General features: G+C 37.0%; 1 protein-coding gene and 1 long non-coding RNA gene across 2 annotated transcripts in view; one reads left to right on the forward strand and one right to left on the reverse strand.

Moving 5' to 3' along the window:
* Window positions 1–519: 519 nt before the first annotated feature.
* LOC142334772 (uncharacterized) lies at window positions 520–7047 on the forward strand. Its single transcript, XM_075383061.1, has 5 exons — window positions 520–906; window positions 2021–2802; window positions 4291–4473; window positions 5206–5361; window positions 5884–7047. Exons 2-5 carry the CDS (start codon window positions 2742–2744, stop codon window positions 6960–6962), a joined length of 1479 nt encoding a protein of 492 aa, XP_075239176.1. The 5' UTR covers window positions 520–906; window positions 2021–2741; the 3' UTR covers window positions 6963–7047.
* Window positions 5196–25701, reverse strand: part of LOC142334774 (uncharacterized) — a 36021-nt gene continuing 15515 nt past the window's right edge. The window contains exon 2 of the long non-coding RNA XR_012758840.1: window positions 5196–5372. This is a non-coding gene — a long non-coding RNA (uncharacterized LOC142334774). The remainder of the gene's footprint in view (window positions 5373–25701) is intronic.

Consider the following 25701-nt stretch of genomic DNA (forward strand, 5'->3'; position numbering starts at 1 on the left):
GCTAGTTGTTATATGATAAAAGACAAGATAAAGAGAGTTATACGAAGAACGAGAAACGACCACGGCCCTCACCACACACACACACACACACGTACACACACACGTACACACACATGTACACACACGTACACACATTGTGAAATGTAGGTACTAGTGTGTAGTAACTAGTATGGGACAATTTAAGTTGTCAAAGCGAGGCAAGCGGTGAGATAGAGATTGCAAATGAATTCAATTTGAGATTAGGCTCTGAGAGCGAAGAGTGATAAGAATGCAATCCAATCGAACTCCTCAGATCGCGAGAGAGATAAGAGATACCACAGGCGATTCGTTCAATTGGCCGACTTTTTGCACTGCTGCGTGTTTAGCCGAAAACTTAGTTAACCTCAGATCAGATTTATCAGTCTGTCAAACCAGAGTTGCAAAAGGGAAAGAGGGGGGGGGGGGGCTACGGAGGAGATAAGGATTTGAGCAACGTCGGGCAAATCGCGATATGTTAAGATTGGACAGAGAGAGAGAGAGAGAAAAGAGAAAGGGGGTAATCGAATCAAGTTAGAAGAGAAAGAATGTTAGGATCTTATTGTATATGTTCTTTCATATGTCACATGTTTATGCGGTGGCTATCTATTTAGCCCAAATAAAACCCGCTCCTTATCTCTCTCTGATCTGAGCATAAATTCGAGATACTCTTCAGCTTAACATACACGGGCTATCCTCAACCACCACCACCACCCGAAGAAGGTTGCTTACACATATAACACACAACTGTTATTATTATTATTACTACTACAGTATCTCTCTTTATCTGCTTGGTTAGAGAGAACATAAGAGAGAGCGACACAACAGCCCAACAATTATATAGAACACACCGACAAGTTATATCGCTGCCCAAGATTATAACCTCCATTGGTTAGTATAAATAACTTATTGATTACCTCTTAATTTTCTCATTAATAAACATAACTGACTCAACAATACGCCATCTGCGCCAAAATGGGGTTTTCATACTTTTTAAAAAATCTTTTTAATGGTTTTTGACTTCAATCAACATTCTGAAAAGCAATCTCTTTCTTATCATGACCCCCACCCCAAATTTTTAGCCCGTTTGAGCTCACTGGGCCCGAATTGTATAACCCTGTTGTGCGTGGGCGTATTATGAGAAATTCATGAGACTCAAACAATCAATTGATGACTGCGATCTGTTGAGATTTTATCTTGGGTTTTTTCTTAGAAAATCTTGTTTGAAAGTGCAGTTCTCATAAAAGTAATCAGTAATCTGTTTAAAAAATAAAGAATTGTATCCTTTATAAAAATTTGTCGATAGTATTTTTGTTAAAGCCAAACACCAAAATTGCGAATAGGGGTGTGGCGAGGCGGGAGGGGGGGGGGGGGTGGGATTTGGGAAAGGCGAGAATAATGGGTTGATTTTATTCTTAAGTTCGTTCAAATAAGATTGTGGGAGATTTTATCATCTTTTTTTTTATTAACCACACTTTTTTGACCAATTAAATCAAGACTAACTAGACATGATTACCATCATTTGTGGAATTATTTTAAACTTAAAAGATAATTTTACCTAAGTTTTTTTGAAAATATTTTTTGGTATCCAATAAGAATCGTTTTTGTCGTTTTTGTGAAGACAAGCGGAAGGGTCCCAGAACGGGGGGGGGGGGGGGGGGGGGGTACGGGAAAGAGGGGTGGAATATAGAAAGTGTTGTGTGTTTTAATACGAGTGTGGCAGTTAGTAGTAAGTAATAGACGAATATTATGAGATAGATAGATAGATTATGGAATGAAGTTGTATCTTATCTTAATGAATTCATCTTTCCCACTTGTAGATAATTTTGACACACACGTACCCACACATACACACTATACCTGAAATACTGCAACAACCTCCGCTTTATATGCATACTATATAACTATACTACACTACTTTAGCCCGTATCTTTTTTTTCTTTTTTTCTCTCTGCTTTGTCATCTTATCTTTCTTTTTTTCTTATTTTTCTTTTTTTCTTTTTAGCTCTACCTTCTCTATCCTGGGCTAAGATTAATCTACCGAAAAAACCGACGAAGAAACCGCAGCTGATGTTAGATGAACAAATTTGATTACTTATAAATTGCAAATATCTACAACTTATAATTCTAACTAACTACCACTACTGTGTTATTTCTGTCGATTATAACTAGCGGTGGTTATTACTCGATTATATCTACTCACTCTACCTTTGCTTAAATCTACCTTATCTCTCTTTCTGGGCTCTCTCACAATAAAATATTCCCTTATCTTTCGCCCTTATCTAATTTACATTTCAATATTCAGACACACACGCAACGTCTATTACTTACAGAAGGGGGCATACGGTTGAAATATTATTTTGTAACGTCGTGACCAGAGCCCTCATTTTAATCACAGGAAATCACACTTAACGAAATATTTACAAATTTACTGAACGCAATTAGAAAACTATCGGTTCTAAATCAAAAATTTCAAATATTTATTTCAAATTTAATGACAAAAAACCGATATTTTTCAATAATATATTTCAGTATAAGGGTTAATAATTGCATAAATCAACACATTGTTATTTAATTCTGATTTTATTTTTTCATGAGCAAAGCGTGCATTTGATGTAGAAAGAAGTTGCAACGACGTTTTCATTCTTATTTATTGCTTTTTATCCTCTTGTTTGTTTTTGTTTACGCTATTTATGTTTTGTTGTTTACCATATTGACAGGATAAAATGGATACTGACATATTGGATCTTTCAACCAGTCAGAAATCGGTATTAATCAACGAGAATGGTTAGTAGTAATTATTGATTATCTAAAATTTTTTCTATTCCAAACCATTATTGCTATATCCACCGAGAGTTTTCATAAAATTATCAACCTTTTGTTCACAAATTGCTGTTTAGAATAAAACTATTTATAACCAACTAACATACCAAATTAGAGCTAAACCTAACATTCATTTGGTTTCATTTCGCTGTCTCAACGGTTGTGAATTTCACACACTTAAAGAAGAGATCAATTTTCAAAAAAAAGTGTATTTCCACGTATTAAAGTCAAGTTTTGAGGACAATACTTGAGCTTTTGACTTAAGAATTTGCCAAATTTTATGAAATCAGTGAAATTTAGAAAGTTTTACAATTTTACATGCGTTAACACCAACTTTTAAGGAATCTTGGCGACGTGGGAGTTTGAGATGAAACGGAACGCTAACTTAGAAGATATCACAATATCAAAATGACAAACCCGATCAATTTTTTGCTATAAAAAGCAATTTGTCTCCAAGTGTGAGATATTTGCGCATTTCTTCTAGGATCGTTTCAACAATGTCCCCCCCCCATTTGGTGCTTAGTAGAGAGCCACCCTCTTCTGTGCTATACTTTACCACAATTTACTACTTGACCTACAGTTTAGATAGCCAAATATCAGTTTAAGTCCAATTGCGGACCGCTGTTCCTGGCCTTGCCTCTCACTCTCTCTGGATGTAATCCGGAAAATCGCGGGTCGGTTATCGCGGCAAAGCCCGTAACGCAGCCAACCGACCCGCCAGTCGGAATTTCTTTTCCCTCTGATTCTATAGACGTTAAAACGCCTCCATTTCTATCAATAATACACGTATCAAGTTCCTCTGGCGCAAGGGACTAGTGGCGTAAAAATTTTTGCGAACACTTGTTGAAAATTGGCGTTATGTTTGATAAGCTGAAAAATGAATTTTACCTCCTAAAATTTTGGGCACTTACTCTTTTTGATAATCAGTATGCATATTATTGTCTAATTTTTAGGAAACTTTGAATTGATATTGATTTTTTGGATGTAGACTACTACTTTTTCCCCCATCCAGTTTATTAATGGGTTGAAACAGGCCGGGGTCCAAGCGAAACTATTAATAACGACCGCAACAAAGAACTAGACTAATGAACGTAATTAACAGACCTGCATCACAGAAAATTGGGATCTTTTCCGTTTGTGCCCCCCCCCCCCCCCAGTACGTTATGCTCCCCCAAGTAACAGAGCACGTGCCATCACATAGAAAATCAATTATGTAAAAAATATGGCACGTGCGTCTGGGGGTGCAAATAATATGCACCCACTAAGCTAAGGGGCACAAACGGAAAAGTCTGAAAATTGTAATAACTCGACAATCCAAATATTTAAATGTCCTATAACTGAAGTGTTCAATAACAACAAAGAACAACAATATTAACGAATCTATGAGTCAGATACATCTGTAAATTAAAAATTACAAAATGTTAAGTTTATATTGAAGAAAATAAGTTTCAGAAAACAACAACTTGTCGCCAGCTTTATGCGTCACGTGCCACTGCGAACCAACCGCATCATCAGTTTTGGACAAATGTGAAAACTGTCTGGAAGTGGCCGCCGAGAACAACTCTGGCAACTATGATTCCTCCCCCGTCGATTTGTCAATGACATCCAAAACCGAACAGACGATTGAAAGTAGAGGTACTTTTCTTAAAAACTATTTCTGCTTCTTTTTTTCTAAAATTTTGGTATTTCCATTTTTTCTGGGTTCTGATTTGACCATCACGTGACTCAAAGTCATTACTAATTATATTTAAACAGGGAACTCCCCCCCCCCCCCCCTCAATCGTTGACCAAATTTATTGTCTTCTAAACCGCTTGTGAACAAACCAGCACTCTTGTTTTTCACATGGTTTGGATAACCTTAAAAAGATTTGTGGGATCTTTTCCGTGTGTGTCTGTCCACTATCGTGGGGAAAAAATAAAGAGCCCGAAATTGTTGTAAAACTTCAAGTTTAATATTGGCTAAGTATAGATTCATTAGTCGAACCCCGAAATTTTCCAGAATCGCACAAATGACACTTATCTTGCCAGGTAGACCTCGGCAATAGGCGAGGGTTCCCGACAAAAAACCAAGCTCAGAGGGCTGGAACCTAGCCGAACCAGAATATACGGAAAACAGAGAAAATTTATACAAAAATGCTGGGACCTATTTTGTCCCCCCCCCCCCCCCCCCCCCCAGCTTAGTGAGCATAAATCTTTTATGACCCCCAGGCGCACGTGCTATTTTTTTACATAGTAACGTGCTATATAACAACATATAATTTGTAACTGGGGGTCATAAAAAACACTTCGGGGGGGGGGGGGACAGAATAGATCCAAATGATGCTTTGTACTAAAATACTTGGAAATAATTTGATATCCTTGTTTCAGATGACTTTTCAACTTCGGGAAGTGCAGATTTGCCCACGGGTCAGGAGAACTCATTGGATTCCAGCATTGCATCAGCAGGAACCATAGCTTCCACATCTCTGGCTTATAATGTCCTCCTCCAGAGGATTCTTCTGGCCTCGGCTGTCGCATCGCAAGGTAAACGTCCTCTGAAAAAAACCCCAAAAGCAATGACCCGAGTCGGAATCAAATGATTATCTTTCAAGATTTTGCCTTTTACTTTTATCTTACGAAAATATGGTTCCTAAATACAGTCTCTCCCAAAAAATGGTTATCTTGTAAGATCTGGCAAAAAATGGTTGCCTGCAGAGATTTTGGCAAAATATTAGGTTTAACCGGCAGAAATCTTTCAAAATTATATTATAAGATCTGGTTATCTTGTAAGATCTGCCAAAAAATGGTTGCCTGCAGAGATTTTGGCAAAATATTAGGTTTAACCGGCAGAAATCTTTCAAAATTATATTATAAGATCTGGTTATCTTGTAAGATCTGGCAAAAAATGGTTGCCTGCAGAGATTTTGGCAAAATATTAGGTTTATCCGGCAGAAATCTTTCAAAATTATATGCATCATTTTTGATTATTCTGACTGAATTTGTCCGAATCTTGCAAGATGAGCATCCGTGTCTGACCAGGGGAAGTAATTTGTTGTTGTTGATTAGGGTCAAAAGTGGGGTGCAAAAAGTACAAGTGCAACAGCTGCTCTGCTTCGTTTAACAGCAAAGAGACCCTTGGTGGTCACATGAGATCCTACTGTCCCTCAGTCAGACCACCTAAGCTTGCATCTCCAAACCTCACGCCCACGTTGCCTAGCAACCGAAACCCTATCACAACGACTTCCAGTTCCACCTTGGAAAGCTCAGTCGAATCCCCGACCAAGCGAGACTTCGCGACAACGAGGCCAAAAAAGTTTAAATGCGAAAAATGTGGTGTCATGTTTAGTCAATTGAGCACTCTCCAAACCCACCAACAAGTTTACTGTTCGGGAGCTGGCAAAGCGGGTCCCGCCTCAGGCAGGATTTTATCGCCAGGCACAACGTCGTCAGCAACCACCAGAATTGATAGTCCAACCAATGCTAGTTTGCTTCAACGAGACAGCGACTCGCCCACTACAAGCACGACCACCTCAACTAAGGAAGAGCCAAATTTTGTCACATTAAATTCCCTTCAAAATTTGCTAGTTGACACGAAACGAAGTCAAATTATGGCCAATTCTGTTGCAAACATACCCCCATTACCCCTCCGAAAGCGAAGTTCGCCCAATTCCGACAACGAGGGCGCTGATTTGAAACCTTTTGCAAAATATCAATGCCGAAATTGTCACATTAAGTTCAACGAAGAAAAAAATCTTGAAGGCCACGAAAAATATTACTGCTCTGCCAGGTTACAGTCAAAAATTACAAGGGTTTTATCCTCGCCTCGTTCTGACGAGCAAATATGCGAGAAAAGTTCAGTCGTGAACAAATCGCCACCAACAGCTGAAATTCAACATCACTCTAAAATTTCGAACGGCCATTGTGGTTCAAGTTCGAGTATAAAAACAGCCGAATTTTCGACCAATCACAGCTTAGCATTCTGTGATCTCTGCGACATGACTATTAGTGAGAAAATGGAGGAACACGTGAAAAGTTTTCACAAGATTTCAAACAAAGGTTTTATTGAAAAGATCATCAAATTGTGCCAAAATCACGAATCTGTCAATCATCAAAGAAAGAGTTCAGAAAGTGAACTTGATTGCTGATAGGAATCGGACATGATGTTCCTAATTTTTAAAAAATGGTATTGAATAAAATCAAAACTTTTTAAATTAAAGTACGAAAGTTTTATTGATGAGTTTGAGAATAAGGTTAGGAAGTTCACCGAACAGTTTCGACTCCCCCCCCCCCTCAACACACACATGCACCCCATGACAGTTTATTTTGTTTTTATGAGCTCGTGTGAGCAAGCAATCGAATGTGCGTTTTGCAATACTGATGGTTTTGTGTTGCTTATTAGCCATAGCAAATTATATAAATATTGTTAAATATCAATTATGTTTAGTCAAACTCTACAGTGAGAGTGGGGGTGAGTTGTGAGAGTGGGGGGGGGGGGGGGAGCAGTTTGGGGGGGGGTTCCGATTGTTGTGTTTCAGCTGAGAATGCAGGGGGGGGGGGGAATTTTGCGAGGTTTGGAGCAGATCAAAACTAGACAACTCTCTGCAAATCATTTCATTGTTAAATAGACAAGGCAACTAACGACAATTGTACCAGGAGAGGCACGTGCTAAAAACTGTAACTTTGAACACCAAGTCATAATGTTGATTATATAGATGTAATTCAATGGTTAGGAAATGGATGACTTTTTCACGGTAGCAAAAGAAGATTTGTGAAGCAAATCTCACGAAAGTTTTAACTGTTGACAAGGAACAACAGTGGGCAAAGGGTAGCCCAGGCATATCGTGCCAAAGTAACTATAACTCAAGGGTCTTTTTTGAAACACCACCAACACTGGCGTCAGTGAAGCAAGCTGATTAGTTTGCTTCTCTGACGTCCGGCCACAACACCGCCAACACTACACATTCAAAATTAACTGAAGGCGGAACACCGCACAACAATTTAGCTAAGCATTTTTACAAAATTGGGATCTTTTCCGTTTGAGCAACCCCCCCCCCCCCCCCAAGTACGTTATGCGCCCCCCCCCCCCCCAATTATAGAGCGTGGGTGGCCTCTTTTTATTTTGAATTAGATTTTGCACTCTAATGAGATATATTAGGTGAGTAGATATGTCATCTGTTGAGAATTGTTAATCACATCAATGCAGAAATCAGTAACACACCACACACAAAATTTCAACTGCTAAGCTGTAGACTCTGCCCAAGATTTCGTTCTTTGAAATTTTGTGGCGTGATTAATTGTTCGTAAAAAATAAATACAAGAAAACAAAATAGAAAAAAGTACTAAAACTACTCTTGAAAAGTAATTTTAGGATATGGTAACATTAATGACTGGACTGACAATATTTTTACTCTAACAACAGCTTCTGATTTGGCATATGATCCGCTATATGTAATATTTTGAAATTGAAAAAAGAAATTCCCTTTCTCGTGAAAAATTGCATAAATCACTAATACCAATTAAACTTTTTCAATAAAATTGCAATAAAAGTATTCTTAAAAGATAAAACAGAAACGAAAAAGACCGAAACAGGAAAATTGTCATTGTCGAAGATCAGAATATATTTCTGAAACTAAATAAAGACCTAATCATATAATGAACTCTTTAACCACTTCATACAATTCATCATTCAAAAAGTGCTTTCATCGTTTTCTATTTCAATGGATCTATGGAATACACAAAAACGGTGAACTACTTTAACAAAAAGGTGAACTACTTTAACAAAAAGGTGAACTACTTTAACAAAAAGGTGAACTACTTTAACAAAAACGGTGAACTACTTTAACAAAAAGGTGAACTACTTTAACAAAAACGGTGAACTACTTTAACAAAAACGAAGAACTACTTTAACAAAAAGGTGAACTACTTTAACAAAAGGTGAACTACTTTAACAAAAACGGTGAACTACTTTAACAAAAACGGTGAACTACTTTAACAAAAAGGTGAACTACAACAAAAAAGGCAGGAGTCAACAATTACAAAAACTGTTTCAGCATTTATGGTGTTGCCCTCAGTAACTTAGCTTCAAATTGAACCCAAAACATCTCACAAATGTCGTCTGAGAGCACCTAGTAGTCTTGTTGCTGAGACTAAGAAAAGATAACAACAAATGTATTAATTACGGGCTAAGCCCAAAAACTCAACTTTGTAAACAATTAGCTCCTTATTGAAGTCATAAACAAATTGATAAAAACTGAAACCAGTAAATTTTTTGAACCGTTTTTCCTCATTTCATTTTTTACCAAATTTTTACTCTAAAACCTTAAAAACAATTGGCAGCCTCTTGTCAATGAAACATTTGAAACTTTGATTATTTTAAAAGTCAATGGTTTTTTTTAAAAAGGCTATGTGGAAGTATTACAAAAAGATTAAAGAGAGGTGCTACAAAAAAAACCCCGTCAGAAAATTTGACAGAACAAACAAAATTAAAGATATGTTTATTGAAAACTTTGAACTGAAGAAAATAATACCTTTCAAGCTTAAATTTCCATCCCTTCCCCCACTAATTAGAGTGGACGCAAAATTCATTCATAATGATTTAAAAAACAATTCCAAGAAATAGATTCTGTTGCCAATGTTATTGCAACTTTCAAGATGATTCAAAAACCGCCAAAATTGCAACAAAAACTTGACTCTTTTGTCCAACAACGTGAAACTTAGACGTGCTCTTTTAACAAATTAACAAATGATTAGACTAGAGATATGTTTTAAAACATAATTTTGGTGACCATCCGCCTTGATAATAAGGACAGAAAACCTTCTGAATTAAATTTAATTTTTTTGAAACAAAGAGGGGGCATGAGCACACCCCAAGACTAATATCCAAGACTACGACAGAGTTTCTTATTGCAGACGAGCCAACCAAAGACAAAGAGTTTTTTTTAGGGTTTTCAGACGTCACCCGACCAAGAAGGCCTGACATTTTTTTTGGTCACAGACGTCACCAAGAGATGATCGCCCGAGGTTCCAGACGTCACCTTAGAAGTCCTTTCCCCGGTTAGACGTATCAAAAAAAAAAACGTGATTTTTTTGCGACAAAAAATCTCAAACACACAAAAATTGTCCCCCAATGAGCTTTTGGTAGATGGTTTATGAAAGAAATAGCCATGAGCAACTACAGGTCAGCAATTAATTAAAAAAAAACACAAATTGCCCGAAAAAAACGATATAGCGTTTTTTGATCGGAAAAACTCGAAAAACAATTTTCTCAATTTGTCGCAAAAAATCTACATGAAAGTTAAATTTTTATTTGAATGGAACACTTCAGTTGGACTCAAAATTAATTTTATTTTGATTGAACACCTTATGTAAAATTTTTGCTCAAAAATGAGAAGTCGCAAAAGTGCTTTTTTGAGCGTCAAAAATCAAAAAAACGTTTTTCTAACGTCTTAAGGAAAACTTTTTATTAAATTCAAAAAACCCATTGATTAGCCCCCTAGGTTCGTTGGAAAAGAAGCTTCAAAATCAATTTATCGATTTTGCATTTTTGTAAAGATGCAACTCAATTTTGACAAAATTTGCTTCCTTGACTACAAAAAATCAAAAAACGTTTTTCTAACGTTTTAGGGAAAAGCTTTTAATAAATCCAAAAAACCCATTTATTAGCCCCCCTGGGTTTGATGGAAAATAAGCTTCAAAATCAGTTTATCGATTTCGCAATTTTGTAAAGAAGCAGCTCAATTTTGACAAAAATTGCTTCTTTGAATCTAAAAATTAAAAAAACGTTTTCCTACCGTTTTGAATGAAACATTTAATAGTTCCACTGAAACCCATTGATTAGCTCCCCTGGTTTTGTTGGAAAACAAGTCTCAAAATCAGTTGATTGAATATACAAACTTATAAAGAGGCAACTTGAAATTTGCAAATTTGCTTCTTTTACTTAAAAAACTCAAAAAAAAATTTTTCTAATGTTTATTGGAAATTTTCAGTAGATAACAAGAAAGCGTTCGAAATAGCTCCTCCCGTTTGTTTGAAAATAATCTGAAAATTTATTTCACTTATTCCAAAACTGCAAAGAAGCAACAGAAAAGTGGCAAAATTGTTTCTCTGTTATATAATAATCAAAAAACGTTTTTCTAACGTTTTTTTTTCTTATTAAAGAAAAAATCAATCAATTTTCAAAAAAGAGCTATTTTATATACCTCCGCAGTTCATTAAAAAATAAGCTGAAAAACTATATAACCATTCTGCAAAACCGAAAACAACAGACAGAAAATTACTGAAAAGCTTCTGACAAAAAAAACCTGCAAAGAGGTTTGTGTTTTCTTTGATCTTAATTGCATACTACTAGCCGCGAGCCTAGTTAATGGGGTAGTATGCTTTCTTAAGAAAACTCGACCTTTACACTTATATTGTTTTCATTTTGCATACTACTAGCCGCGCATCTAGTTAATTGAGCAGTATACACTGAAAATACCTTCTCAAGAGAAATAAAAGAGAAGATAAGATCTCAAAAAGAAGTAAATCAAAAGCTCTCGAATAATTCCCCACCCAAATTCATTCACGCATATAGTCCCTTTAAATTGGAAAATTCAAACGTCTCTTCTTTTTTGTCCGCGGTCTCAGAAGTTGCCGAAAGAAGTCCCTTTTCCCCCTTTGGTCTCAGTAGTCACCAACTGAAGAGGAGTGTGTTTCCGTTGGGTCGCAGTAGTCACCAAAGTAAAGATGAGCAATTCATAGGTGGCAGATATTATCCAGAAACAAATACAAGCAGTTTAATGGTAGCAGTTGTCCTTAACTTCATAAGAATCGCAAAACAGAATTTCTTGGAAAAGAGCTTCAAAGTAGACCCAGCTTTTAAGCGACCAGTTTTCTCTGCTTGTCTGTAGCTCACGTTGCCTGGTCGCACCGCATTTTAAATTCTAAAAAAAGTTAACTTATTTTGAAGAAGTATCAATATAGATTTAGTTTGTTTGGTTTTAGGTTCTATTTGTTCCTAAAACTCCACAAAAAAAAAATAGAAAACATATCAGTAAAATTTTTTCTGGTACTTTGATTGTGATTACAGGAGAACTAAGATTTACAGGAGAATCGTTGCAAAGTCTTTTATGTAAAAAAAATCGAAAACAATTATTTGGTCCTGTTCAACAAATCAACGGTACACACGCGCGAACGCTTAGTTTTTCCTTTTTTTAAGCAAATTTTTAGCTAGATTTAGCACCAAAAAAAAACACCTTTAGGATTCCTGTTTTTGTGAAAATTTGCGTTGCTACTTTTGAACGAAAAGAGCTAGGCTGATTAGCCTACAAAAACTTAAGAGGTTTTTAATTTACCAAAAAGTCGTCGCTCCGTAAATTTCGAGCCGTTCTTTACCTTTACTTTAAATACAACAGAACCATTACGAGTTGACTACAGCCGGTTCATCAAGATGACAAAAGAAAACAGCCAGAAGTTACAATACGCATTGAACAAGTTCAAAATGACTGAGCTCAACATGAAAAATCAGCTTGATCTCTTACAGACATCCGTTGAGCAGAGAAAAAGCTTCCGCACTCTTTCTTTGTTGATCAACAAAATCAAGGACAGCGTTGAAGAGCTGAAGACAAACCTTGACAGCATCATGATTGAAAAAGTAAGCTCCAGTAGCATAAATTCGGTCATGAAGCGTCAATCGAACTTGATCTCTCGTCTAGAAAAGTTGGAACTAGAAGTCAACAGTCTCGACGATGATTGTCAATTGAGTCAATCATCAACTCGATGCATCTCACAGTCCTCAAGAAGACAACTCGAGTTGCATCGATTTACACCGGTTTCCCAAAACTCAGAGCAAAACAACATGACAGTAAAGAACCCTGCCAGCGATGTCTCCCCTCCAGTGCCCCCAAGACCGGCGAAACCATCGTTTTTCCTTCCGCAAGGAGAAAATAAACCCAACCTTCTCTCCAAATTCCTTCAGAGCAACAGCCAATCTGCGCAGGATATTAGAGAATTGACTGAAGAATCAGTAAAAAATTTTACGACGGTTGAACACATAAATCAGTCAATGTCGTTGTTAGCAGCCCCAACACCAGCATCAACCCTATTATCCAGTTCAAACATTCAAGACAGATTTGTCTTGAGTAATCCTCAATCCCCAGTACACAAAGTTGTTCTCAGAGAGCAAGAGAACACTTTCAATCAGTTTGCTTCAATTCAACAACCCTCCATTCCAATGAATCAAACTGCAGTCTTATTTCCTGTTGAATCTATTGATAACCAGCCGGAATTAATTCACTCATCAATTGGAGAATTGAACCAGTTCTCTAGTTCAAAGCTGATCACATTGCCCGAAATGCCAATAAATCAACCAGCAAATGCCACAGTTAGACCAAAAGAAAATTCTTCTGTTCCCTTAAATAACAAAAGAGAAGATCAAAGCATACAACGTCATGCATTAGATTTACAAAACTCAATTCAACATAACTGCCCAGTTAACAAAACCAGTACATACCAAACATCAAGTTCATGCAATTTGAATGAGCAAAAGCTTCAGCGTCAATTTCATTCAGAAAAAGGAACAAATAGAGTGACAAATGAGACCACGCCAAATCCATATTGTTACGAAGACAGTCAACACAATCCCCTACATTTTGACAACAATCAAAGTGCAACTGCTCAAACTGTTTCAAACACTCAATTTTCAGCTGTTCCAATAAGTGAAAACCAGAACAGCGTAAAATTGGCGTCAGCAATGTCGTTACCAACAGTAGCGCAAACAAACGTTTCCCAACAATTTCAGAACCCACTTTACCCAACTGGAGTTCATTTTAGCAATGGAAATCGAACGGAAGGACCAAACAATGGAATTGTTTTCCCCTCGAATACAACACTCAACAACCATGGTACCAACCTTGTTTGCTGTACATCATCTCAGCCACCTAATTGTCCGCTTACTCCGGAAAATCCCTTTACAAACTACCAAACAGCCATTCTTCCCCCCTTTACTCAATATATTTGCCAACCAAACATTTCGGGAAATTCTAAACAAATTCCAAATTGGTCTTTTTCTGGAAAGCAACTGTTTCAGTCACGAACTGAAATGCAAACAGAAACAATCCCGTTTGAAAATAATTTTAATTTACAAACCACAAACAAAAATTCCATTAAACTTCCACCAATAACAATATCAAATTTCAATGGTAACCCACTGAAATACCATGAGTGGATAAACAATTTTTTCAACCTAGTTCACAATAATACTAGCCTTACGGATACACATCGTATAACATACTTACAGAACTCGGTCGTAGGAAAAGCCAAAGAAAAAATTCAAGCCTACTCGTGTGACCCTGCTTACTACGCGATTGCTTTGAAAGAGCTCATGGATCACTTTGGAGATCCCAGCATTGTTGTGAATGCTTTCATCAATCAACTGGAAGCCTGGCGTCCGAACAATGACCACAACAAACAAAGTTTCATATCTTTTGCTTCTTTTCTCAAACGATTAGTGCAAGCTTTTGAATATTTAGGCTTCAAAGCCGACTTGCAAAGTTCAACATTGATGAAAAAGGCAAAAGAAAAAATTCCACATAATATTCTGATAAAATGGACAGAGTATACAATAACATCAATTGGAAATCAACCAACCGTCTCTGATTTTCAGAAGTGGCTTGAAGTACAGGCCCAATTATACGACAAAATCAACAGAGAAAATGTTCATAAGCCGTTTAATAATTGGAACACTTTCGGTCACAACAGTAATAGCATTAGCAGAATTAACAACAACAATGATAATAGGAACAGCAATGCTATGAATCAATTTTCTAATACTTCACAAAACAATTGGAAACCGAATTCATTGCACTCAAGTCGCCCTGCAAACCAGCATGGTCAACGACCCTTTCCTCCGCGTAAAGATGCTGATCAGTCAAACAAGTCTTGCGAGAAATGCAAAGGAAGTCACATACTCGCAACATGCCCTGAATACCAGAAATGTGCGCCAGACCAAAGGTATGACATTGTGAGCAAGAACAATCTTTGCTGGAACTGTTTAAGCAACAAACATTTTAAGCAGTCATGTCCGTCCACAAAACGATGTTAAACATGTAAAGGATTTCACCACACAACTTCACATGATCCTTCGAAACAAGTTAAGCGGCCCACCGCTGCATTCTCAACAAGCAATCCCCATCAGCCAACACAAAATCTAGCAAGCCCCCAAACACAGCCATCCTTTCAACAACAAAATCAAAACAAAAGTACTGACACTGTCAGCAGTACAAAGAGCCAGCAGACAAGATACGGTCAATCGTTTTCTGGTAAAAGACAATCACAGCAACAAAATATTCAACGCGCCCATTCGAGTGCTTCGAATCCGACCCGAAACTTCAGTATCAACCGAAATACAATTCCTCCCCTTGAATGGTATGAACAACTACAAATAATACCAGTTTCATTTGTAAACGGAAGTAAAGTGTTTGATACCTACGCCTTGATTGACCCCGGGAGCCAGTTCACCTTCCTGCTGGATAAAGTTACTAGCTTTCTTGAGCTTCCCTGCGAAGCACAAGCATCAACAACTCTGCAGTACCTAAACACTGAACATGAAATGCCACAGTCCAAAATTAGTGAAACAGTGACAGTAACGCCTTATGACAAAATCAATCAACACTTCAGCATTGCAAGAGCCTATAGCACGCCATGTCTCAATGTATCACCCGCTAACGTTCTTGAACTCAATCAATTATGCGACACCTTTAAGGAACTTAGTCACATTTGTTTCCCTGACATAGCCAACGGTGCAATAGGTGCCCTCCTTGGTGTCAATACGTTTGCCTTCACATATCCAGTCGACGTAATCCAAGGTAGCAAAAGGCGTCCATTTGGCGTAAAAACAAAGCTTGGTTGGACTCTCGCTGGAGAGTACGAGCTATCTCCTAAAACAATGAACGCAAACAAGCCCCCTCGCCAACCATTCATTTACCATGTCTGCCGGAAAGACACTGAAGAGGAACCATTGGACGGATTAGTTCAAAGATTCTGGAAAATAGAAGCTGAAGATACATTACCCGAACAGAATGAAGACAGCTCACTAGACCAATTAGCAGTCCAAACAATGGAAAACTCAATCTGTCACAACGGTGAAAGATATCAGACTGGCCTTCCTTGGAAACCTGTAAAGAAACTCCAGAATAACTATTTCTCAGCAGTCAGTCAACTAAAAAGTCTACAAAAACGACTACAAAACGATCCCGGTCTCAATCAGAAGTACAACCAGACACTCCAAACAGACTTGGATAAAAATTTTGTCAAGCCAGTCGAAATGCAAGCACCACCCCCAGAGTCAATATGGTACTTACCTCATCATCCAGTCACTAATCCAAACAAACCCGGAAAAGTGAGAAGAGTTGACAACGCAGCATCAAAATTCCGCGGTGAATCACTGAACTCAAATCTTTTAACTGGTCCTGACTTGCTAAATAACTTAGTTGGAGTGCTGTTGAGATTCAGAGAACACCCGGTTGCTGTTTTGTCAGACATCGAAGGAATGTTTATGCAGATTGCCGTGAGACAAGAAGACCAGTCTGCTCTTTGTTTCCTTTGGATGATAGACAACTCCATTCGACAATTTCAATTCACTAGATTAATCTTTGGCGCAACATGTTCACCATTTTGCGCAATTTATGTGCTCAATAAATGTGCAGAAGACAACAAAAGTGAATTTCCAGCCGCTTTGAACGCTAATAAACACCACTTTTATATGGATGACTACATTCAGTCCCTGCCAACAATTTCAGAAGCCAAAGAAGTCATATCACAGACAACAAGGTGCCTGAAAAATGGTGGCTTCAGGTTGACAAAACTTGTTTCGAGCCAACCAGATGTACTTGCTGAAATCTCTTCCGACGACAAAGAAGAGACAAAAGAGATCATAAGAGTCCTTGGTCAAAAATGGAACATAACAACTGACGATTTTGTCATGTTTCCCCTACAACAATTTCCTAAAGATGCAACAGTGTACACACAAAGGAAAACTTTTAGTTTGGTATCTTCAATCTTCGATCCCTTCGGCCTGTTGTCTCCCCTGACAATTAGAATCAAAATGGTTTTGCAGCAGATTTGGAAACTTGGAAGAAAATGGGATGATTTGATACCACATGAACTACACCCTAACCTCCAGAAAGTTCTAAACAGCTACTTTGCCATGCCCGAAATCCGAATACCAAGAACTGTTCACAATTTCAGTAAAATCACAAGCAGCCAACTTCATATATTTGTGGATGCCTCAATGGCAGCTATGGCAGCCGTTGCTTACCTCCGTACAACCAATAGTCAAACCACTCCGCCATAAGCATGCTTTCTCATGGGAAAATGCAAAGTTGCTCCCATTAAACAAATAAGTGTGCCAAAAATGGAACTAGAAGCCGCTGTTATAGGAGTGCGCCTTCTACAACTGATCCAAAGAGAAATGACACTGACCTTCGACCAAATTTATCTCTGGTCCGACAGTCAAGTAGTTTTGGACTGGATAGCCTCAAATAAGAAGCAAAACGTTTTTGTTTCAAACAGATTGCGAGAAATTCATAAAAGTTCTTCAACCCAGCAATGGCATCACATCTCAACTTATCTCAATCCCGCCGATCACGGAACTCGCGGTCTTGAGACAAACGAAATTCAGCAGAAATGGTTAGATCCACCCCAATTTCTTTGCCAAAGCGAGTCGAACTGGAATGAGATAAACAAACCACGCGCAACATGTGCGGCAGTCACGAGAAGTCCCAAGACAATTAAACCTATAGTCGATCCGAGTAAATTCTCAACATGGAACAAACTTCTTCTGACAGTTGCAACAGTTTTCAACCTAATTAATCGTGCAAAGAAAATGCGAACGAACAATCACCAATACACAACTGAAGACATTCAATTATCAAGAAATTATCTCCTGAAATTATCTCAGGACAGTTTTTTCCATTCGACCGTTAATTCCTTACAACGTGGAATCAAACTAGATTCTAAGTGCAAAATACGATGCTTAAATCCGCTGTTGGATGAGGACGGATTACTCAGATCTTGTGGTCGATTGCAGTATGCGCCAACACAACTGGATTTGGAAAAACGTCCAATAATTTTGCACGCCAAGGACAAAATTGTTCGTTTGTACTTGGAACATGCCCATCAAATATGTATTCACCAGTCCACAGAACCAACAAAAGCATTCATTCAACAACGTTACCATGTGATTGGCCTTCGGAAAGCGTTAGCAAGCGTACGGTTTCATTGTTTCTTATGTCGACGCTTTGACACGAAAAACATTCAACCAATTATGGCACCATTACCTAGTTTTCGTTTACCAACAACAAAAACACAGTTCCCCTTTGCTAATTCTGGTGTAGATTTCTTTGGACCCTTCTACATCGAAGATTCCAAAGGCATTTTAGAAAAACATTATGGTCTAATATTTACATGCATGGTGACGCGAGCAGTTCACTTAGAAACGTGTCCTGACCTCAATACAGATACGTTTCTCAATGTCTTCAGAAGATTTTGCAGTCGTCGATGCCAGCCCCAACTTCTCTACAGCGATAACGGGAAAACTTTCATTGGCGCTTCTGATGAACTGAAGAAAACTGTTAAAGCCTTGGACAATGACAAAATCTACAAAGCTTTAGCAGTAGCCAATACAACGTGGAAATTCAATCCCCCATACGGCCCTCATTTTGGCGGTGTCTGGGAGCGTTTGATCCAGAGCGCCAAAAGAACGCTCCTCCTCATTCTAGGATCCAGAAGACTCTCTTTTGACACTTTCCTAACAATTATGGTGGAAACAGAATCAATCCTCAACTCCAGACCACTGACTAACGTTGCTGAGCAGCCTGACAACGAGGAACCTTTGACTCCAAACCACTTTCATATCCAGCGTCCCTTCAATAGCTTGCCACCAGGACAATTTGGAGACCAGCAACCTGCAAGCTTGAAGACATGGAAAAACACGCAGAAGCTGATGAACCATATATGGCGACGCTTGGTGAAAGAGTATCTGCCAACCCTTAGCCGACGGTCGAAATGGTCAAACAGCAACGATCGACCTCTCAATGTGGACGACATTGTTTGGGTGTTGAAAGACCAAACACCAAGAGGCATTTGGCCACTGGGAAGAGTCATGGAGACAACGCCAGGACGAGATGGAGAAACACGAGTCGTAAAGGTAAAAACGGCTTACGGCACGTTCGTTCGCCCCGTTTCCGGTCTCGCACGCGTTTTTTCTCCGTAGTTTTTTTTTGATTTTTCTCGCTCCGGTTTCAGGCAACGTGAGTTACCCCTTTCCCACAAATTGATGTACTGACCATATTGACAACAATTCAGCCTACAGTTTCAGAGCCAATTTCAAAGAAGATGAGAAAAGACTTCAATCAATTGATGCCTCCGAAAACCCTTGATGCCCCCTTTGTGCCCTTGCAGCATGTTGCCAATGTTATTGCAACTTTCAAAATGATTCGAAAACCGCCAAAATTGCAACAAAAACTTGACTCTTTTGTCCAACAACGTGAAACTTAGACGTGCTCTTTTAACAAATTAACAAATGATTAGACTAGAGATATGTTTTAAAACAGATTCAACAATTGTAGCTTTTTAGTAAAGTTTGCAAAAAAATTTCAGCGCAAGAATCAGAAAATGAGTTTGCGGGTCACGGGACTCACTACTTCAAAATTTTATACATATCATTCTAACTACGATAAAAATTTTTTTGTTTTCGTTTGGCTACAATTTTTTTCAAAACAACTCTGAGCTACCGTAAACCTAACAAAATTAAATTGTTTTGTCGTAGTTATCATGATATGTATTTCATTTTTGAAGCCGTGAGTACCCGGACGCGGAAACTCACTAATTGATTCTCTAGCCGAAACTTTTTCGCATGCTTCACCAAAAGGTACGACTGTTGAATCTATTTCTTGAAATTGTTTTGTAAATCATTGGGAAAGAATAATGCGTCCACCCTACTTAGTGGGAAGAGGGTTTATGGTTCATCCCTCTGGTTTTGGCGTCAGAATCAATAAGTGAGTTTGCGAGTCCGGGGACTCATTGCTTAAAATAAAATACAAATCATAATAACTACGAGAAAACATTTTAATTTTGTTTGGTTATATTTTTTTTTCAAAACAACTCTTGGCTAGCCTAAAGAGAAGAGGCCTTTATGAAGAACAACCAGTTTGAAATTTTGTAGTTCCTGAAAGCGCATATTCTTGGTTGATTTTTCACAGTCAATGTTTTTGACGTCACCGTTATCCTAACCACATCCAGACACATAATACTAAAAACGATTCCTCATCTAAACTCATTTCCAAACATTTCCATTATTTATACAATTCAGTGGACCCTCCAGTTTTGTGCATGCAAGCGAAACCTTACCTCAAAATTTGATCTTTCTGGACGTAAAAGATACATGAACTTTTTCATCTTTCAAACCTTTTTGTGAACAATTCTTATCGATTAACAACAATATGACAAAACGAATCAAAAATTAACAAAGGGCAAAATGTGAACACAAAATCGATGAACATAACCCTTATATCTAAAGGTAAATAAAAATTAAAATAGACAAAAAAGAAAAAGTAATATAGATACTCTCGCAGGCTCATCTGAAGAAATTTTTTTTAGAAATCAGGAATATGTGATGCATGTTATGAAACTTGTTTGCTTTCAATTCGATGTTGTAAATCGACAAAACCAATAAAAAGATTTGGGTTAAATTTCTTCTGAAGACCACTCAATATTTAACTACAGGGGACTACGGAATTGGTGAAAGACATGACAGCAGCCATAGTGTTAATGTTAACGCCCAGCTTGTCAAACAAACAAACAAACAAACAAACAAACAAACAAACAAACGAAGTCAAGACCAATACAAGCAGTGAAGTTAGAATAACAGCAAAAGCAAAATTTAATGTTAAGTTAAATCGTAGCCAAATTCTTTTGTTCATTTGGTCAGTATCCATATTTAGTAACTCTAAAAACCCAAACTCGATATCAAACTACCTCACTTTAATCAACAAATAATGCGACGTACGTACAACTTGATCAGTTTATTAAAAAGTTGCTTCTGATTTGGTACTATCGGTTTGCAAATCAATCTTTTGTTGGTACAGAATATTTAACGTTATATTCATACTGAAAAGGTGATATTATGGAAAACTATTCACCTTCTGTTGAAATACATATCTACAGCAAATCCAAAATTTAATGCTGGCGTGCAAAATTACGTGACCGGCACCAAAAAGAAGCTTGAAAAACTGCCAAAACTCAATCGAAAATGAGTAGTTTTGTCTTATTGGCTAACATGAATTTCCAATAAAAGCTTGTTTTGTTGGTGGAAAAATAACTTGTAAAGTTGTCTTCTTTCTGTTAATCACCTTAGCGATTGTACAGCATACTTAACTTTGGCTTGTTCAAAAAGTAATTAACTTTGAAGTTCTCATTCCTTCTTTTGGAGGAACAAATATTCTTATAAGGATAAACTTTGTACAAAGTACAGTGTCAGTTTCCATTACCGACTTTCGAGAAGACTAGCAAATTTTCACTAATTGCACTATCGAGCAATTGAGTGTACTTTTGTTCAATATTAATTTCAACTTGTTTCATGAGAATTTTTTTAAAGAAAATAACACATAGATATCATAGATAAAAATCATCAGTACATAAAAACTATCGGTCAACTTAACGAGTAACAGGGGAAGTTATTTAGAGCTGGTTGCATGAGATTTCACAATTTCGAAGGTTAACTTGAGTTATTAACGAGAATGTCAAGCAAACAGTGATTATTTCAACTCAGAATTACTTTGGTTTTTCGAGAAGAATCATTTTGTTGAACAGCAGAGCTGATTCGACCAAATGAGTCTCAAATAGTTGGATGTTTTCTGCGCAATATAGCGGATAATACAGTTTGATGAAGATAACCCTTATTTCTGAACATAAATAAAAATTAAAACAGACAAAAAGAGAAAGTAAAGCAGATACTCTCGCAGTGGACCTTCGAATTCAGCGGAACTTCACGTTATGTGCATGCAAGCGAAACTATACATCAAAATATGATCTTTCTGGACGTAAAACTTACATGAACTTCTACATCTTCCAAAATTTTCTTTCAACAATTTTAAATGATTTATAACGATATGAAGAATCGAAGCAAAAATTAACAAAGGGCAAAATGTGAACACAAAATCGATGAACTTAACCCTTATATCTAAAGAGGAACAAAAATTAAAATAGAGAAAAAAGAAAAAGTAAAGCAGATACTCTCGCAACACTCATCTGAAAATTTTTTTTAAACCAGGAATTTGTGATGCATGTTATGATATCTGTTTGCTTTATATTCGATGTTGTAAATGCACAAACACAATGAAAAGATCTGGGTAAGATGACTTCCGAACACCACTCAAGACTTAATTACAAGGGACTACTGAATTGGTGAACGACATAGCAGCAGCCTTAGTGTTAATGTTAGTGCCGAGCTTGTCAAACAAACAAACAAACAAACGAAGCCAAGACCAATACAAGCAGTGAACTTACAATAACAGCAAAAGCAAAATTTAATGTTAAGTTAAATCGTAGCCAAATTCTTTTGTTCACCTGGTCAGCATCCATATTTAGTAACTATAAAAACCCAAACTCGATATCAAACTACCTCACTTTAATCAACAAAAAATTTGACGTATGTTCAACTTGATCAGTTTAATAAAAAATTGCTTCAGATTTAGTATTATTGGTTTGCAAATCAATCTGTTGTTGGTACAGAATTTTTAACTTTATATTCATACTAAAAAGGTGATGCTATGGAAAACTATTCACCTTCTGTTGAAATGTATATCTACAACAAACCCAAAGTTTATTACTGACAAGCAAAATTACGTGACTGGCACCAAAAAGAAGCTTGAAAAACTGCCAAAAATCAGGTGAAAATGAGTAGTTTTGTCTTATTGGCTAACATAAAGTTGCAATAAAAGCGCGTTTTGTTGGTGGAAAAATAAATTGTCACTTTGTCTTGTTTCTGATAATTACCTTAGTGACTGTACAGCATACTTAACTTTGGCTTGTTCAAAACTTAATTAACTTTGAAGTTCTTATTCCTTTTTTTGGAGGAACAAATATTCTCATAATGATAAACTTTGTACAAAATTCAGTGTCAGTTTCTCTTACCGACTTTTTAGGAAGACTAGCAAACTTTCACTAATGGTTCTAACGAGCAATTGAGTGTACTAATGTTCAATATTAATTTCAACTTGTTTCATAAAGACTTTTTTAAAAAATTAACTCATAGAAATTATAGATAAAAATCATCAGTGCAAAAAAACTTTCAGTCAGCTTAACGAGAGCAGAGAACGTTATTTAGAGCTGGTTGCATGAGATTTCACATTTTCGAAGGTTAAATTGAGGTATTAACGAGAACTTCAAGCAAACAGTGATTATTTCAACTCAGAATTACTTTGGTTTTTTGAGCAGAATCGTTTTGTTGAACAGTAGAGCTGATTCGACCAAATCAGTCTCAAATAGTTGAGTGTTTTCTGTGCAATATAGCGGATAATACATTTTATTGAACATAACCCTTATATCTAAAGGTAAATAAAAATTAAAAGAGACAAAAAAGAAAAAGTAAAGCAGATACTCTCGTAGTGGACCTTCGAATTCGGCTGACCTTCAAGTTTTCTGCATGCAAGCGTAACCTTACCTCAAAATTTACTCTTTCTGGACGTAAAACATACATGAACTTTTACTTCTTTCAAATTTTTCTTTGAACATTTTTAATGGATTAATAACAATATGACAAAACGAACCAAAAATTAACAAAGGGATAAATGTGAACACAAAATCGATGAACATAAGCCTTATATCTAAAGGTAAACAAAAATTAAATTAGACAAAAAAGAAAAAGTGAAGCAGATACTCTCGCAGGACTCATCTGAAAAAAAATTTTCTTTAGAAATCAGGATTATGTGATGCATGTTATGATATCTGTTTGCTTTAATTTCGATGTTGTAAATGCACAAACACAATGAAAAGATCTGAGGAAGATGACTTCCGAAGACCACTCAAGACTTAATTACAGAGGACTACGGAATTGGTGAAAGACAGGGCAGCAGCCTTAGTGTTAAAGTTAAAGCCGAGCTTGTCAAACAAGCAGACAAACAAACAAACAAACAAACGAAGTCAAGACCAATACAAGCAGTGAAGTCAGAATAACGGCGAAAGCAAACTTTAATGTTACGTTAAATCGCAGCCAAATTCTCTTGTTTACTTGGTCAGTATCCAAATTCAGTAACTATCAAAACGCAAACTCGATATCAAACTAACTCACTCTAGTCATCAAATAATGCGACGTACGTACAACTTGATCAGTTCATTAAAAAATTGCTTCAGATTTGGTACTATTGGTTTGCAAATCAATCTTGTTTTGGTACAGAAAATTTAACTTTATATTCATTCAGAAACGGTGATTCTATGGAAACTTGTTCACCTTCTGTTGAAATACATATCTACAGCGAATCCAAAGTTTAATACTGACATGCAAAATTAGGTGACTGGCACCAAAATGAAGCTTGAGAAATTGCCAAAAATCAGTTGAAAATGAGTAGTTTTGTCTTATTGGCTAACATAAGATTCCAATGAAAGCGCGTTTTGTTGGTGGAAAAATAACTCGTAAGTTTGTCTTGTTTCTGTTAATCACCATAGTGATTGTACAGCATACTTTGGCTGGTTCAAAAACTAATTAACTTTGAATTTCTCATTCCTTTTTTTGAGGAACAAATATTCTTGTAAGGATAAACTTTGCAATAAGTACACTGTCAGTTTCTCTTACTGACTTTCGAGAAGGCTAGCAAACTTTCACTAATTTCACTATCGATTGAGCAATTGAATTTACTATTGTTCAATATTAATTTCAACTTGTTTCATGAGAATTTTTTTCTAAATAAATAACACATAGAAAGCATAGATAAAAACCATTAGTACATAAAAACTTTCGGTCAACTTAACGAGTAGCAGGGAAAGTTATTTAGAGCTGGTTGCATGAGATTTCACAATTTTGAAGGTTAACTTGAGTTATTAACGGGAAGGTCAAGCAAACAGTGATTATTTCAACTCAGAATTACTTTGGTATTTTGAGCAAAATCATTTTGTTGATCATCAGAGCTGATTCGAACAATTGAGTCTCAAATAGTTGGATGTTTTCTGCGCATTATAGCGGATAATACAATTCAGAAAAACTTACGACAATAACGGTTCATCCGTACAATTTTGAATCAATTGGAACGAACGGGGCGGTGTAATGCTTTCCTTGTCTCTGATAGCGGAGCAGCCATATTGTTTGGTACACGACCCCGGTCATGGATGGTAAATTGCGGTACTTTCTGAAGAACAGAGGGTGATAAAAAGAACCCCTAAAAATGACGCAATCAACAGCAAAGCGCCAGCAAGACGAATTAAAGAGTGCAATTCAATAAAGAAAATGAAGTGCGACCCTTGCCTAAATGTAATAAGCAAAGAAAACGTGATATGCAATCATGCAAATCAAGCCGAACATGCAAAATCTGTACAGTATCAGAACAGTATCAGCCATTACAAAACAAATACGGCTATAGTCAGTGGAAGAAATTGACAATAAAATACAACTCGTCTTCAAAACCATCGAAGATTCTTATCGAACATACAAAAAAAAAGTTCTTTACCAACAGCTTTTTTAATCCCAGAGAAGAGCTCTCCATAAGCAACGCCATCGCCGAAACAAGCTTGTTCCCTACCCTACAAGCTTTGTCAATGAGCATATAAAACAAACAAGGCAGCGCAAGGCAGTTTTGGACATTCATTGACTTGAAAAATAGGCAAAGCCACGCACTCAGCAGCGAATGCAGAACAAAGCAA

The sequence above is a fragment of the Convolutriloba macropyga genome, chromosome 2 (genome assembly GCF_964194025.1).
Source record: "Convolutriloba macropyga chromosome 2, txConMacr16.3, whole genome shotgun sequence".
NCBI classification, from domain to species: domain Eukaryota; kingdom Metazoa; phylum Xenacoelomorpha; order Acoela; family Convolutidae; genus Convolutriloba; species Convolutriloba macropyga.